The 18,033-nt window shown below is 33.9% G+C and overlaps 1 protein-coding gene across 5 annotated transcripts in view; it reads right to left on the bottom strand.

Moving 5' to 3' along the window:
- The window catches only part of LOC105332408 (uncharacterized), a 61,514-nt gene extending 44,400 nt beyond the window's left edge, over nt 1-17,114 (bottom strand). The window contains exons 1-17 of one of the 5 annotated variants that reach the window (XM_066067484.1): nt 17,053-17,114; nt 8,498-8,574; nt 6,383-6,476; nt 5,681-5,807; nt 4,409-4,551; nt 4,084-4,217; nt 3,694-3,891; nt 3,242-3,450; nt 2,976-3,100; nt 2,625-2,799; nt 2,321-2,451; nt 2,098-2,231; nt 1,778-1,963; nt 1,161-1,387; nt 928-1,058; nt 705-811; nt 414-599 (exon numbers count right to left, since the gene is read on the bottom strand). In XM_066067484.1, the coding sequence (XP_065923556.1) occupies nt 414-599; nt 705-811; nt 928-1,058; nt 1,161-1,387; nt 1,778-1,963; nt 2,098-2,231; nt 2,321-2,451; nt 2,625-2,799; nt 2,976-3,100; nt 3,242-3,450; nt 3,694-3,891; nt 4,084-4,217; nt 4,409-4,551; nt 5,681-5,807; nt 6,383-6,476; nt 8,498-8,563 (2,373 nt within the window). In that variant the 5' untranslated portion in view covers nt 8,564-8,574; nt 17,053-17,114. Of the gene's footprint in view, nt 1-413; nt 600-704; nt 812-927; nt 1,059-1,160; nt 1,388-1,777; nt 1,964-2,097; nt 2,232-2,320; nt 2,452-2,624; nt 2,800-2,975; nt 3,101-3,241; nt 3,451-3,693; nt 3,892-4,083; nt 4,218-4,408; nt 4,552-5,680; nt 5,808-6,382; nt 6,477-8,497; nt 8,704-11,378; nt 11,424-16,649; nt 16,724-17,052 lie in introns of those variants that run through there. The other 4 variants (XM_034455858.2, XM_066067485.1, XM_066067483.1 and 1 more) reach the window with 4 other exon arrangements.
- Nucleotides 17,115-18,033: the final 919 nt, after the last annotated feature.

Genomic DNA, 18,033 nt, shown 5'->3' with positions numbered 1-18,033 from the left:
TACTATATAATATACCAGTATTTTTTATTCATACCTGCAAATTAAAACATTTATATATTGTCTATACTATAGTAGCCTTTAAGTTACAAAACAATCCGATCTCTTCCTTATAAACACAAACATATAACGGACCCTCCCCTCCGTTATATTTCAATGAATAAACTTCAATCAAGGTATCTGGACTACTTTTAATTCATATAAAATGCATGCAAAAATCTTTTAATTTTCTTTTCACATATTTCACATATAACCAAAAGGTACAGGAAATTAAAACTCAACTTGTAAATCAACTTATTTACGAAAACGTCATCGATAGCACTAAACTTAAAGCATTCATTTTGACTAAACCATCTCAGTCATTTAAACTTACAATGGTACAAATATTATACACGGGATCTTGTCAATGCACTGACCTCGTTTGCCACATTAGTTGTATCCACCGCGGACACGACTTTGGTCACCATCGCTGTCCAATTGGTGGAGCATATCATTGTCTCCATGGTTACCACGGGTACGTAATCTGGCATGTTCATCTCTTGGAGCCAGTGATTGTCGCAGAAAGAATCCATCGTAAACCCTTGCGATATGTATCTTTGAACCTTCAAAATTATTCAAAAAATTATCTATTTTTATTACGATAAAATAAAATAAATGCGGTAACATTGCACAAAAAGGTTATTGTTCGACATTTCAAACATCGTTACCATGGTTGTATTCTGCATCATGTTCATGGTGGCTTCGGCAATCTCCGGAGAATAGTTCACCACAAACCGCATCATTGTCATCATCGTAGAATTGTTACCTGTTAGCTCTGCAATTGTAAAAAAAATAATTTGAAATATAATTAATGCAATAATTTCCGTAGTTTTGGTAACAGGAACAGGTGCTTTCCCTAGGATCCATCTGAATGATTGGAAATTGCGTCACCTTCGAGTTTCCTATTCTGTTCTAGTTGACTCTTCATGACAGCGCTCATTGACTTGACGATGGGACCGACTGAGTACCACATAGGGGAATCCTCAAGAAACTGACCAGTCTTCACGACCACCACAGGCCAACTACAAACAACATAATATGTTTATAGCAATAAACCTACTTTATGCCCGTATAAATTGAGTTACTCGTATAATTTAAAGACAAACCACACCGTCGCTATTTACCTTCCTTGTACAAGATACAGTTGCGTGTCTTTGAAGAACGCTTGCCATTCCTCAGTCCTTGGATCAATGACGGGAAAACTCATCCTCCCAACCATTGCCTCCCACACACTGCCGCTCCCATACAGCTGTTGTACCCCCATAATCACCGTGGTGGCCTTCTGGTATACCGTAGCCAGCTCCACGCGTCGGACCGTACCGTTCACGAGGTCGTCTATCATTGGTTGAATCTACGATACAGAGAACACAGCCTAACCAAGGAACAATAAGGGGCCCTTGTTTTCAACAGTAAGACAAAGTGTATTTGTCGGCTACACTGTTGGAGACAGTAAGTTAATTGTTTATTTGCAATGGTGAGTGCAAGTTGATGGTAATGCATCACTTAACTACTTTATTTCTGGTTATTACTTAAAAAATATGTATGCATGCTTCGAAATGAACGGATTAACGACCCAAAAAGCGTGGCTGCAAGGTACATTTCAGTCTTTGGCTAACTACTCAGCAATAGTCAAAAATTGTTTTGCGTTGTTGCTTTGTAGCTTACGTCTGTATAGACTGGAATGACGGAAAGCAAACATTTTTTTTTTCAATTTACTTTAAAACATCTTTAAAACAAGCACCTGCTTTGCGAATACATCCTCCCAGATCTTCATGCTTGCTTCCAGATTCTTGGCGATTTGGTGAGTACAGAGACTTTTCTCCAGTTTTGCAATCTCTGCGTGGAGACCATGGTTACCGTCTGGCATACTCATCTCCACGATCCTCTTACACACGGTGGGGTAGTCAGAAGTGTTGTTGATGATTGCCTAAAGCATCGAAAGTGTATTCATAAAATGATACTAACTAGAGGACAATTTAAAGCCATCACTGAAATTATACTACCGACAAACAAATTTACTACAATGAAATAAAAGAAAGGTCGCACAAGAGGAAACTCTACCAGTAGATTTGCAGGCTCTATGAATGCCATGAGCACAGACTTGGTCACGTTTGGTCCATGTTCAACCAGTGAAGTGAAGGCATCCAAAACATCTTGATTGTACACGACGGTTGAATTCAAGTTTTTCTCTAAATCTGGAAAATAATAAATATGTTTAGAATATTCTATCCAAAATAACAAATACGTATTGTAAAATTTACTCCGAAGAAGGGTCATTCCGCACCTCTCATGGCGTCAAGGACTGTTATAACAACGTCCATTGTACCATCTATTGAGTCCAAGACGAACTGACTGCTGTTGCCCAGTACCATCTCGGTCAAATGCTGAATCTCGTTCATACCACGGAGAATAGTTCTGTATAAGCCAACAAAACAAGTCTTTCATCATCATCATCATCATCATCATCATCATCATCATCATCATCATCATCATCACTTGTTTTTATTTTTCAATATCAATATTAGTTGTCTTTTAAAAAAGAATAAAACCAATTTTTTTTTAATATAACACAATATTTATTCACATACGTTTCATTTAGGGCTGTGATATTTCCGCTAAAGAGAGAGGAAATGACGTTTACGGCGTTGTCAATGGATACGGTAGAGACCATGGACAGCATGTCTAAAGAAATGTTATTAGCCGTCAGCAGTGCCATTATATCCTTTTGTTTTTCAACAAGCTCAGTCAAGTTGAAGCTGGACTCTGAAAGAAAATGTCGTTTACAACTTAAACAATCCAAAAGTAACTTAATGAGACTTAATGAGACAACATCCTAGCTGTATTGTTTCAATAGTCAAAGAACATTTCTGCTAAAAAATCATTGACCCAAACAGATCTGCGGGGTGCTCAAGCACCGATGTCTGAAGAACTCAACTTACTTCCGCTTGCCATGTTGGAGACATCCAATGCGACACTGACTAAATCTTTGGTGACATTCCAACCAACATTGCCCGAGTCTATTTTCTCAACGATTGGATCCAAAAACTTGACTAAATCAGACATCCTGCAATCGTAAAATCGTTTTCCATCAGCAACAACTTCAGTGGTAATTTGAAAAACATTTCATTTCTTCTGTTAAGGTTCTAAAGTATAAAATTCCATGATACGAAAATTCCGAATTTGGTTGCATTCTACTCTAACTTACCAAGAAAGATCAGTGAACCCAAGGTGGGTTATGGAATCAACCAGTCCTGGAATCTTGTGTAGTAGACTCGGAAGGTCCTTAAGGTCTGGAAGGTCCCGGATAATGTTCATAAAGTTTGAGGTCCCATACAGGAGATCTGCCATTGACGCTAGGTCCTCCATGGCGTCAGTCAAAGTGTAGTCCATAGTCAAAGTAGTCAGTGTTTTCGACTGAAAGGAAGACAAAATATGACGTCAATTCAACCAGAAAGTGAATAGGATTTTTAAGATATTTTTTTAACGATCTATTTGTGAGGAAATTTTATTTTTGTAAAGATGGGGGTATCTAGCTATTTGGTGCTTGCAAGCACATTGATTTGATTGTGATATTTTAGGTTTTACATAGAAAAGCTCGGATTTGAGTGCGTCTAAAGGAGTCTCGTTCTTCAACAACATAAACTTTGCCGTACATACCACGCGAATGATGGCCGCTATATCTATCTGATTCTGGACAACGTTGGTGATTTCTGGAATCTTGCTCTCTGGAATTCCACAAAGTGACGTAGAAACCGACGTCACGTTGATGCCAAGCCGAAACATCATGTATTCCCTTAGCCTGTCTTGGTCACAAACAATGCCTCTGAAATCAATGGATCCGATGTTGTGTAGTACCTGTTGGGAAAAAGGGATGTCCAACAAGTATTGAAGAGTATAAAGTTTCTGCAATTATTGGTGAAAAAATTTTAATATTTTAAAATTAGGAGATTTTTAAAAAATCATGAAGTGTTAAAGCACAAACATTTATGTTAGTATTCAAATCAAAACTATATTCTGCTGTTTGAACAGCTAAAAAGCGATATTTACCTGTGGAATGTTGAGATTGGCATTTAGTAAGGCGTCTGCTATGTCATCTGACATCACATTGAGCTGGTTAACTAGGGTGTCCTTCATTTTGTCAGGGTCCCTGAAAAAGTTCCTCACCACAAAGTTCGTATCGTCTGTAAAACATTTTAGAGAATAAATTATTGATTAATTAAATGAATTTAATTTTCTTGAATTGAAACAAGTATACATCAACCAGTTAAATATCGCTTTATCTTCATGCATCGAGATTAAATCGTAATTTCAATTTCTTTGCTTTGTTTATGTCTCTAATTACCCCCCCCCCCCCCTTCCACCCGTCACTTACTCATGACACTGGACAGCGAGCCGTTCCGTGAGATGGAGTTGATGACGTTAGCAAGCTTGACTCCCGTCTTTACTGACCTCAGGGCCTGCAGGGTGGGCTCGTTAGAGAAGTGGGGGGACATATCATGTATGGCTGCAGCAAAACTGTAAAATAGCCCAGATAGATGAAGTATATAAGTGTAAATAGAGCAGATATATGAGAATGTATAATTAATGCATAAGGACACTTTTTTCCGAATTTCATATTTTTTATATGGTGAGATAGTTGATTTATAACTTAAGATTAATTTTCAAAGAACTGCATTGTCCTTGGTTTTCATTTTTAAAAACAAAAATCATGTAATGTAAAATGTTTTATTATACCTAGTGTGCACTTTCGTTCTCTCGATTTTATTCTACATTTAAGCATGTTAATTTTACAAAACTTCTACAGCATCCCTGTTTATTTTGTAAATACACTTACAAAACCAATGATTTCTTCATTGCTTACAATTAGAAAATTGCAGCGACTGACGCTAGGTATATTCATGTAACAAATTCAAGGCAGCTGAATCCTTTGGTTCAAATTTCATCAAATTAAAGATCCGAGGGAAAACGCTTTAAATCACCATTATTATCACTTCCCTCTCGATTACTCATGTATGGCAAATACAAAAAAAAATGTTTGTCTAAGCCACGCACAAGATAATCACTTCTTATCGTTAGTAGTAAATTCTACAGTTAAACTCGGTTATAGCGAAGTCCTGTGGACTGTAATAGATTAACGTTTTCTTTGCTATATTCGTAATTCGTTGTATCCGTAAAACGAATTCATAATGATAGTTATAGCGAATTCGCTATATACATTATTTTTTCTTCCACATCGCTACCATTTTAGCCTAATGCAGAAAATGAACTACCTGCTTTAAAAACTTAAAACAATTCAAAGAATTGTGTCAATTTGTATTGCTAAGTTTTACAATTATTTTACAGTTCGCTGTAAAAGTGTAAATTTCGTTATTTTTCATCTCTAGGAGTCTCAAATTCGGTTCGCTATATCCGTCGTTATAGTCTTTTAATTTGTTAGAATTTGTTAAGAGTCTTGCTTGGAACTCGATCCACAAAACTTCGCTATATCCGAGATTTCGCTATATCCATGTTAGTACTTGACGTAACCGTGTCAATCTGAATGCAAATTCTTTTGACCGCATAGAAATTAACGAATTTAGAAACATACATTTATATACATGCTTATAAACCCCCTTCCGATTAGGGCGGACCTCTTCTTACCCACCTGTTCATGCTTTGTTGCTTTATCTCTATCCTACTGCGGGCCTCGCACGGATTCTGTAGATTGCACACAGTAGACTGTAAAAACGGCACAAGTCCAGCGCTCGGCAACGCGTGCTCGTTGTAGGAACCTACCAAAATTACGCCCAAAATTAAATTTAAACAAAATTACTATAAAGCCTTAGAAAACCGTTTGATATAGATAAGTAAAGAAACGCATGCATCCATATTATACAAGAAAATTTAAATTTGACACGTTTTATTGTATAAATATATATTAGACAAAAGGTGTGAAAACAATTGTTTTTAATATTCGGTGTTCTAACCTTATATATAAACAAGAACATTTCATTTCTTTAGTTGTATAATATACATTGAAAACACAATGATTGCTTCTATCATTGTATAAAATTAGAGGTTTTTTTTCGTTTTGTTTGTATTTTGCAGCAGATTTAGTATCATGATAGACTTGCAAATGGTTGAACTAACGTATGGCTTGGTCAGTACGAAAAACCGAATTTTGTGAAAATTTTATTCAAAATTTACTGTATAATGATATTGAAATGTTTTTGTCTATAATATTTTGATGTATAACATGGTTATTGTGAAAATATTCTTCAAAATCTACAGATGAAACTGTAATGTTTATGCATGTATTTATTGCCTGACGACTTATAATCATTATTTACGTGTTGAGTTTACTCACATGTTTCTTTTTTCACGGGTGGTGTCCCTTGGCGAATGATGATAAAGACCAGGAATATGAAAACTGGCCATACTACTTCTAATAATAACACATGCTGAAAAATAACAAATTTAAAGTTAAATTAGTTTTTTACTAGTATTTTATTTCTCTGAAAACTGTTATACAGAATTAGTGTCAAGCTCAAGAATTTTTCCCGGGTGGCGGTGTGTTGTGGTCTTTTTTTTTTGGTAAATTTTACTTTGTATATTTGATAAGTCTGAATGTCCAAGGAGATGCCACCTTAAGATCCCCGAATGAACTGTGTGACCCTCATGTACTTTGGGATGGAATATTTCTACTTAGTGTAAGTAATAAAACATTCCCTACACATACGATGACGTTGGAATAGAGAGGTTTATGAGAATGATAGTGTTTTCCGATTACTTTTAAAATCATATCCGTAAACAGTTAAAAACATTCTAAAATGAAGGATTCAAATAACATACTAAATTCATAATTACAAAACAGAACAAAGATCTAATGTCAGCAATTACTTTGAATAAAAATAACTTAAAACCTACGCACAATACTTCAGAATTTGTCAACACCTGGTCGATGTTTCGTGTATTGTTAATGGCAGAATATGTAAGATAAAAAACTATCATGCAGCATTGTTTGAATAATGACGAGTTGTATTATATATCCTGGGCGCAAGCACGTAAAATTCTTTTTTGTATGGGGGGGGGGGGGGGGGGGTTCCATAAAATATTGACACGCAAATAAAAGTGGGATGGGGGCAATTTTATATATGTAAAATTAAGGAAAATGTTTTCTGTGAGAAAAGTGTGTGGGGAGGGAGGGTCAGCCCCCCGCATCCCCTCCATGCCCCCCCCCCCCCCCCGGTGCTACGTTCCTAGGGTGCTCGGGTATGAAGTCTTACTGTGTCGAATTCCAGAACCTCCAGATTTAGTGTCTTATGCATTGGTCTAGTCTATTAATTAAAGAACTTATACTCTATTGCGCTTAAATGTATGATGGCATATAAGTCATATACTACTACTTGTATATGATATCTATGACCCAATGTTCAATATGCATGCCAATGTTTACCATTCATCTCGATGCAAAGGTGTTGATATAGATATCAACACCATATAGGAATGACATAAAAATGAAACTCTGTAGCAAGATTATCATTTAATTATACTTCATGGTTCTGTAAAGCAAGCAATAAAAAGCAATTTAACGCCATTAATCTCAGAATTATAGCCAAGATAAATACATTAAAAGATTGAAAACAACAAATATTTTGATATCAAAACTTTATGGGACTACCAATTATAACTTATACAAACAACTTTCACGTCTGTTCTACTGTGTATGTAAAGGTGGGAAATCCGCCTGGGATTGTCAATCAACTACACTGTCATTACAGAAGTGGATTAAACTAAGTGCATTGTTTAAACTAAACAAACAAAAAACACACCTCATATACTCTTGAGTGATGCAAAACTGATTACGTAATGAACACAATGATTCTTGTTTATTTTCCCTGTATATATGAATTGTTATATAGGATAAGTATAACATATTGTTCATCTGTCCTTGACGATTCAAGTAACAATCAATAAGCAATGAACCCATGGACAACAGCGCTCACCCGAGTAACAGCTCTAAATCCATCTATATTTTTTAATAAGATTTTTAATTTACAATGTGCCTTCATTCTTTCCTCTTACGTCTTGTAAAGTAAAGGGGAGAGAGGTTGAGAGAGGGTGGCAGGGATCATTTCGATTTTTTGAATTTCTACTAAAAAGCTATCAATTTCCCATACATGCACGATTTAATCATTTGATTATGCTACCATAATCAATCAGTTTGCACAAATCCATATCTACACTTTATCTGGGTACCTGTTTTATATAATTTTACAAATAAAAGAAGCATGTAGTGTGGTTCTTTCAAAGATTTCAACAAAATTCTCACTCTACGTATTTTAACTAAATATTGTTTCTTTTTAATTTTTCAATTTTTTTGTTTTTAAAAATTAGACAATTACTTTATTGCATAACATAACAGATATGCTTCAATTGTCTATCGTTTAGGTTTCAAATAGATATATGAAAAGTAGCTCACCTTTTGTCTTTTTCGAAGAATGACATTTTTCCACAGAAGCTGCAGAAACTGTCCAAACAGGCCCATTGCTCTTTGACCTGAAACATTTTTAAAAAGACGACGATAACTTGAGTTCGGGTCTTTTGGGGGTTCTTCGTCGACATTGAATCGGTGATAAACCATTGTAAAAACACACGGGAAACATTCGAGTATACAGATATAAATGTTGGGATGTTTCCTGTTGTTTGTTCATAGCATGGGACAATCAACGCAGGATATACTTGTAGAGAGGAAGTGTGAAAACTTTATAAGATACGCAAGTAAGGCATAAAGACAGTAAATACGCATACATGCAAACGTTTGTATTTTTTATAGGAGAACTGAAGTGTCAGAAGAAAGTCTGATGCAGCATAAATTGTATTGTTTTATTTAAAAGAAGCGTTAAGAAATGTAGCCTTGTTTCCTTCCCACTGCCTCGATCATAAAAAAAAAAGTTTACAAGTCATAGATTACATGTAATTACATATATATCATTCAGACAAAGCCAAAAAGAAAAAAAAATAGGGTTATCGCCAGAATTTGTGGAATCTCAGTCTATGAAGAATATTTGTGTCAATAAATGATAATAGTTGCAATGAACATGCACATGGATATTCAAATAATTTTTTTAAAGTCTGTGGTGTTTTGACAGGAAAAGGAGGTGTGTAAACTGAAAATTAATGGCAAGGATCGGTCGTGCTAGCTCCATGAGCCAAGATCCTAACCTATGAAATACATATATGTACTTTGATTGAGCCGGGTGTATGAAATTTTAAAATAATTTATAACGTTCAAATCTTGAAAAAAAAACCAGGAAAATAAGATTAAATAATTTACTTTGATAACGTTTTAGAATTTTTAAAGATTCAAAATTTGTTTTTCTCAAGTTCCTCCAACATTTGACCTATTTCACATCTACAATATACGTAGATTAAAATACTTAACCATACGCAGGTTGGTCATTTATAACTATGGAATGTAATGTGTTCTGTTCCAAAACTGAAGAATATTTGATATTTGTTACGAAATGTTTACTTATGATGTAAAATCTCTGAGAAGTTAGCATATACATGTACATTGCATCTTCGAAATCACAAGGTTAAAATGATCGATCCATCATATTATTACAAGGTGTCTTGCACATTGTTGGTGTTTTTAACTGGATTTAAGACAAATGGATTTTGTACATTATCAATATTGGTGGTGAAATAGTTGTAGACCCAATTATTCCTGCGAGTAGGTTAATATACATACCGGTGTATTAGCATTGACGGCCCCATGAGGTTTCACAGGTAAAGCACATGCTCAATATTTACCTTTCGTGCATTTCGAAATGACTACGATGAAGAAATATGCCATCTTCGACAAAATTTTAGACTTCAAGCGCAGCTTAATAAAATTTTCTGGCATGTTGAAATTCAACAAATGAAACCTAGTTACTTTATTGAAATAGAAACAATGTGAATCTTCAATAAGTTTGAGTGTTCCAATGATGGCATTTATCATGTATATTTATTATCAATTATTAGTTTTATGTGTAACAGATATTACTCGTTTCATTGCAAATATATTTTCTAAATTAAAAAATTAAAAAAATTAATCAAAAGGTCTATAGACATGTTTTTCTGTCTTTGTTTGTGATTGGATGTATACTTTATTTTTTTGCAAAGTTAATGTGTAATGTGGTGTTTTAAGTGCTTCGAATAAAGAGGCTAAGAACAACAAAGATAAACTAACAAAAACAAAAGTAAATGCTCTCAAGTGCACAGAACGGCATAGTTGACCGTATTTACATATCCGCATTGTATCAGGATAATATTCAATTTATCAGGAATTGAAAAGGAAAGTTTATTTACGAAAACCAAGCAGCTTATATCCGGGAGAGGTAAACAATTTTTTTTTTATTAAACTGTATAGAAGGAGACACGTGACTTATTTTATTAAGTTTGGGTATCATTTTAGCGATCTAATTATATAATTTTTTTTAATATTTCGCTAATAAGTAAGATACTCGTTACATCAAGAAAATATATTTTCGTGAAATTTTAGCGATAAAGGATTTGCTCTCTTCGCCCCCTTTTTATCGTTAAAGCAATATGAGCTGTATTTTTTATAATTTTATTTTGCTGCATAAACCTGCTAGAATGATAAGTCTGCATGTAACTTAAACTTTTATTGTAAAAAAGGTTTGTAAAAATCATTAATTTTTGTCAGAAGAAAGATTTCTCTTGTAACGAATATATAAAATATCAAATATTGTACAGGACGACAATAATTCAATTTTGCTCCAATTAAGGCTTTTTAATGGATTTTCCCCTCACAAATATATCTAACAGAAATTTCAAGACCATGATTTTTTGTCATCTATGTAGAAAATAACAATTTCGTTAAAAAAAATTTCAACATAAAAATTGCAGCTCATATTGCCTTTAACTATTGCATAAATTATGAATACTTTATAAAGTCTTTGTATTTCATCAGTGATAACAGGTATCAATATACTGAAATGCAAACTTGTTTCCAGATCTATATTATTGACCTTTTTTATTAAAGAAAGAAATGACCAGTTCCTAAGATAATAAAAAAAATGTTAAAACTACCTCCATTGAGGAAAAAAACCCCTGTCGATCCCAATTGAGTAAAATGATGCATAGTAATCATTTGTAATAAATAATTCATAGCAAAAACAAAAGAAGCTAATTGTTTTTTTTTATTTACAAAGAATTATCCATTAAAAACTGAAATTGTACACATCCTACTGTACAAATAGAATTCGATGATTTTAATCATTTTAAAAGAACAAAAAACCAATGCATAACAGTAATTGGACACACAAAATCATGAATTAAAAAAACGATCCTACCTGTTCAGAAGCTCAAAAACTATAAAATTAAAGTTGTGCAATAATACAAAAGCAAACTGATCGAGAGAGAGAGAGGTGTGGCATATTGTGATTTCCCGCCACCGAATTTCTCAATGCTGTGCTGGGTTTAACTACGTCACAATGCACAGGTAACTTGTTTTTTTTTTAACCCAGTCCAAAATAGGTGTACACATATATACAGAAAAACAGATGCATGTTCGAGATCGTTCGCTTACGGTGTTCATTTCCAATAGAATTAGTAAACATATTAAAGATATGCGTCTTGAATTTTACAACAGGTTGTTTGTCCCCTACTAATTTTTACATCTCGTAGTTCAACGTAAAAGATTTGAAAATGACACTTTTTTACTAGATAAAAGCATGTAGGAAAAAACCCCATTTATATCATAAGTTTAGATATTCGTGATTAACAACCTGAAGCCAAATCATCCATAACAGAACGCTCTGTATGCAGTTAATATTCACTTGGATCAAAATATCACAAACTCCGGTGTTCACAAAGATGACACATATACATGTATATAAAGAGTTACCAATAATTCGTATACTTGTGCATTGTCTATCTATGTCTACATGGTATACTTTACAACTGCGACTGTTCTTTATTGAAAGAGAGTAATGAAGAATCAAATATTGAATTTTTTTTTTAAGCAAACACAATTTCCAGTTTTCTGCTGGCACTTACCACGTGCATCGATTATTTATTTTCGCGCGAAAAGAATGTTGTTTATAGCTTGATCTTGTTGCATATTAGTTTTTCCTTTTGCCTTCGTTTATTTCCCGCGTTTATTTCTGAGATGATGTTACCTAAAATTCCGGTCCTTAAATAAATTAATTAGCAAAATCAAATCTTCAAATTTTTGTTTGTTCCTTTTCGGGAAAGGGGATGAGAGTTCGTAGATTTTTTAGGCACATTCATTTCACCTTAAAATTTAAAACTTTAGACATTTCATCCTCTCTCCGTAAAGTTGCATACTACTATCTTTCGGCTAAACGTTCGGCTAATCTACATCAACTGATGTTCTGTAGGTCAACTTGATATCATTTTCATAAATCCCAATTAATTCAAACAAATACTAGTAAGTTTATTCTAAATATTAACAAAGATCCAGCAATATAAAAAAGGGTTTCCAATCGATGACAATCAATTTGTGTAAAATTTTGATCTAGTTAACCTCTTATTTGTCAAAAAACAAATACTTTTTTTAACACTTTCCGTGGGTAAAATTCAACAAACGTTTATCTCGTTAATATCTATTTCAACATCAGCGTACACATGCATTAAGACAAGTCCTACCAATCGTTGAGAGTTTTTGTTTTGATTAAGGATTTGCATAATTTCTAGCCTTTATAAACAAATCCCAAGCAACCTGAACGCGCATGTCTGTGCTTAATTGAAAATTATCCAGACTAATTCCGAAAAGCTATTAATCTATTAATAATGTATTTTTGGATTTTTTTTTATTTCTTAAGATTTTAAAATTCTGAAACTATTTTTCAACTTCGATATTGTAATGAATGTCTAACGATCGGATACGACAATTTGTATGGATAATTTAATTGCTAAATACTGTAGATGTCATGCCATACTTGTGTATATATAAAACACAGTATATTTAATAATTCTGACCAGTTGGCCTTTTTTATCTTCATGACCCGCATAGATCATCAAAGAAAACAGTAAATTGTTTTATTTTAATCTTTACTTAAACAAATTAATGAACTAGTTGTAAAGAGTAAGTAAAGGTAACTAAAGTAAAGAATGAGCCAAGTCATCTTATATGAAAATTTGAGTCTGACATAATCATAATTGTTTCGTGTATTCCGTGATTTTTAGCCGGGCTCTGCTGAAAGCAGAGTCCTGGCTATAGGCAGGCCAATCGCCAATGTTACTATAAATAGCACAAATAAACAAAAAACCAAACAGCGTCAAGGTAAAGCTTCCGCTATACCAAATAGTTACTCAAAGAGCCAGGTTTTGTCAAAAGTGTTGGCATTTTGTTTCTTTTTTTAAATTTCAAATGAATTGTCTCTCTTTTTTAGTTTTCTTATTAATAACGTGTTTTTAAAACATTACTATGCATTTTGGACACATACAATGCGCATGAATTTCCATGAACTACTTTGCTGCACGATGAAGAAACGGGGATTGGATATATAATGCTTGTTGCAAAATTGAAGGCAGCAACTGTTGAACTTTTTAACTTCTACTAGACAGACTTATTTTTTGTTTATAGCCGCTTAAAAAATTTGGTCGCTCTCTGATGCTTTGCCGACATTAAAAGCATGAGAGAGAGAGAGAAAGAGAGAGAGAGAGAGAGATTTTCAGTCTTTACTACACAATATGCATAAAGACACACCAAAAGAGCCCGGCTTTCAGTACTTCAGTACTTTGATTGTCATAGGTTGCTGAAGGTTTCGACCGATCAATAAACTGGAAAGAACTGGATCTCGTAGTTTTCAATGCAATCAATTTCCATTAGAAATGGAAGGAGGATGTAATAACATCATTTTATCGACTTTAACGTACTTCCGATATTATTGAAAGTTAATATAACAGAACCATTTTTACAAGACCTTGAACGTTCGGTAAGATGTAATTATTTTTTCTTGCATCAAAACTAGTCAAGGTGCCCCTGGTTTCATGTGAAATATTCACAGATTGTGCAGTCTTCCCTAAAAATAACCTAGACAAATATTGCTGATTGCAAAGGGTCATGAGGATATATGCATGTTTATCGAGAATGCAATACCTTCCGGGTTATTAATGGGTTTTTAGTTCATAAATTTTCATTTTGCGTAAATAAGGGTTGGGAAAACAAATATTTTACCAGGCCCTATAACTGTACCGTTCCATTATTCTGTCCATGTAATGCGCAAGTTATTGATGTAAAAGTGATCCAGTAATGGGTCTCATTCAGATTAAAAAACAAACTCTACACCAGCATGGTCCGTTTTCATTGAGACTTTATCATTATTTCACACCTGTGTATATTTATCATAGCCGAATAAGAGCAGTGTGACCTATTTTTGGAGTTGTTTACCTGTGTGTGTTTGTACGTGCTCAAGAGCACAGAATAAAATCAACGTTTTTAATTAAAATCAATTTAAATTGTACCTAATGTTAAATGACAAATACCAGAATATCAGAATCTCTTAATGCAGGTACAGAGTGTAACAGTAAAACAGATAATTAGTTTGATGTTGGTTGCTCTCTTCAGAAGATACAAGGACATAATACACGTGAATAGAAATTAGTTTATTTACGCACTTTGTGTTCATAAATGTCAATAAATATACTATTTTTAAGTGCTTGCAAAATCAGTATTTATACTGGTAGATTAAAATTGTCGAAACTTGCCAGTATTGATAATGGCTAAATTTTCCTTAATAAATTATTTTGCTTCAAGGAGAAAAATACAGTACTAGTACTCAGTAGTAGAAAGAAAATAATGGGGAACATGCCGTATTCCAAAGAAATTAAAAAGTACATGTATTAATTAAACGTAATTAAACTAGATTTTAATAAAATAAGAAAAAGGATGAATTTGTGATCAAGATAGGCGAATTGGAAGTTTTCCTGATATAATGAGGCCAAATGGCAACAAGAAAACGTAATGGATACTCTGGACACCCCCCCCCCCCTCCACAATCTGAAGTTGAATATTGGGTACGTTTAAACACCTTATATATACCACAGTGTGAACTTTTTTGCGCTTCTTATTAACCCTACGACATCTAGGTAACGACATCTAGTTACCTTGTTAACTTGGTAATCATTCTGAATACTGTCGTGTACCCAATTGTGGTGACCAATTCTTTGGCGCAATTTATGAAAAGTCTTTGAATGCACATGTTAACTGACCTACTTTTACTGCATTGAAATCGCGGTCTCCACATTTGGGATTGTACTCGGTGTAAAATTGTCAAGGGATTAAATATCGACGTCGATGGTTGTAGAAAATAAAGATAAAAAAAGAAAAAAAACCCCAGAAAGACAAAGACGCGAGATGTTTCCCCAGTTAAAAATGAGCACAGTTTGACTTTCTTTTTTTAATCCTATCTTTAAATTACTTTCTGCAGTTCCTCAAAAACTGTGTTGTTATAGTTGATTAAGATATCTTCTGAAAGTACATTATTGTGCTCCAAATTTCAATTTTTTTGAAATATGTTATTCATCCGAATTTGATCATGTAATACACGTATCCTTGATTTGGATTACAGCCCCATCCATTCCATTCCAACTCTAAATTTTTAATAATGGGGGCAGCAGAAATCAATTCGTCCTAATTGTGAAATAATTCGAAGAACTAGATGTTGAAATCAGTAGATCAAGTGATGTTTCATCAATCAATGACATGGCTAACGCCTACATGTAAGTGTCCAATTTCAGTTTAATTTAATTCATTTTAATTTGAATTAATTTTAAAAAGTACAATTTTCCCTATGGAGCCATATTGTTTTTGAAGAACCTGTTTCAAGAGATATGGTATCAACTCTTTCCAAATATAACATATGTAAATATTTTTTTCGGCTCAGACAGTATAACGTTTTCTGAATTACAGTAGATTCACGAAAAGATTTTAAGATAATTGATGAAGCGCGGATACATGGAGTTTGAAAAACGTCACGTCTATGGAAACTGAAACAATTAAAAGTTCACTCTTTAGGACCTTTTCCACAATGGACAGTCTTCATTTAATTTGACCCCTGACAGACCTGTCAAAGAGATTTCGAAATGTCGGGGCATGGACTGTTATCAAGGAGTCTTGTTAAAGGAAATATGCAGTGAATGGTAAACTAAGATCATAATTCATATAACTTGGCCATACTAGATCAAAAGGCGTCACCCTGGGTCACACTGTTTCCATATAAATTATATCTGTTTGTTGCTACAATACGTATGAAGTACATGAAAAATAAAAAAACAAGCAAATCCTTTCTATTATAACCATAAAGAAGTGTAACCATTTTTTCTGTAACAAAATTCCATAACAGGTTGTCCTGTTAGATTAATATTACCGGTTACAAAGTTACATATTACATATCATATCATTTAACACAAATGCATCGTCCGAAACATATCAAATTCACCAATGACTGATTATTTCGAAATACATTCTTATTTTGTCGATCGCTTTGATGATAATTTGGAAACTTTACATTATCTCTCAAGATTTTTTTTAAATGACATTAAACGGTGGTATCTAGAAACTGTTGCCATCTCCTTAAAAGAAGCCTTAATCCTACCTTAAAGCTTATCCCCAAAACTTCGCATTAATCCAATTTGGACAAGATTCACAACTCCGTTTTATATGAAGAAAGGGGTCCCTGAAGTTCACCTATATCGATCTGTGTTGCTTTGTTAGCATTCACACTGGAGAACCCGCTGAAGCGCGCAACGATGTTCAAACACCACGGGTATCACCATAGGACAAGGAGAGACCGGGTAGCTAACGGGTTGTCTGAGATCTCCCACGCCCTCAACAACTTTCATTGACCGTACAGATTAACTTGGTAGACTTTGTAGACTAACTTCGTAATTTAAATATTCCAAATTTGCTCTACTTACTTGTCACTGTGATGACCTTGCTTAAACTTAGAAAAGAGTATGTAATTTGGGGCTAAAAATTTGAAAATTTTGTTAACTTACCTGTTAGTTAGCTAGATCCACTTTTCTTAAAACACATCGCAAACTTAAACGTCAGGGTTTGGTCTACGTACGCAATGAAAGAATGAGGGCTCTGATAGGGATAACTTCTGATAACTATATGACCTACATTTTTGTCTCTCATTACGCTCATTTCGAAACATCATTTTAACGATGAAATTACCAATATTACACTAATGCTGCATATGCACCCCTACCCACCCTAGTCAATGCAAATTTGAATGATCGTTAGTTGATTTATCCTAAACTGTTTACGGATTTATTGATATTTTTCTGTCAAAAGAGTTTTTATAAACCATAAAAGGTCTTTGTGTTCTTATCAAAACAAAATTAATGTGTATTTTTCTAATAACACATGCTAACGAAATGTATGAAGGGATTCAGCTTCTGGAAAACCTTTAGCAAAGACATTGGTTGGACACTATTTGTGTGATATGGAGAGAGAGAGAGAGAGAGAGAGAGAGAGAGAGAGAGAGAGAGAGAGAGAGAGAGAGAGAGAGAGAGAGAAGGAGGTCAACCGTTAACGTTCAGTCTGCATTACGGCAGATTAGACAGTTATATGTGTGTATTGCCGTGCAGTGTTTGTGATCTTGATGCAAATAAGGTATATCACACATATATCATGTTCCTTGGGAAGAGCCACTAAAATTTAAAATTCACGACCATCATATTTTTATAACCTATGATAACGTCAAAGCAATTGCTCTCGTGGAAGATATTACTATAATTATACTAGCGATTGTCGCGCAAAACTGAGGGTGAAATTTGGCAAATGGATGTTAAAAGGTACCCAGACGTACGTTACGTAATGTTACGATATCAAAACCAAGACTGCTAAATTTGATGTTTGGACCCTAGTTCTGATCATACATAATCTTTACGTAAAGATTTTCTTAACGATATTTTTTGTCGAATCTTTTATATATTTTTTACTACCAAGAACTTTGGTGATTATCCTTGTAA

Source organism: Magallana gigas, chromosome 7 (genome assembly GCF_963853765.1).
Source record: "Magallana gigas chromosome 7, xbMagGiga1.1, whole genome shotgun sequence".
Classification (NCBI taxonomy): Eukaryota; Metazoa; Mollusca; class Bivalvia; order Ostreida; family Ostreidae; genus Magallana; species Magallana gigas.
Note: the sequence above shows the minus strand (reverse complement) of the source record. Positions and strands in the feature narration are given on the sequence as shown.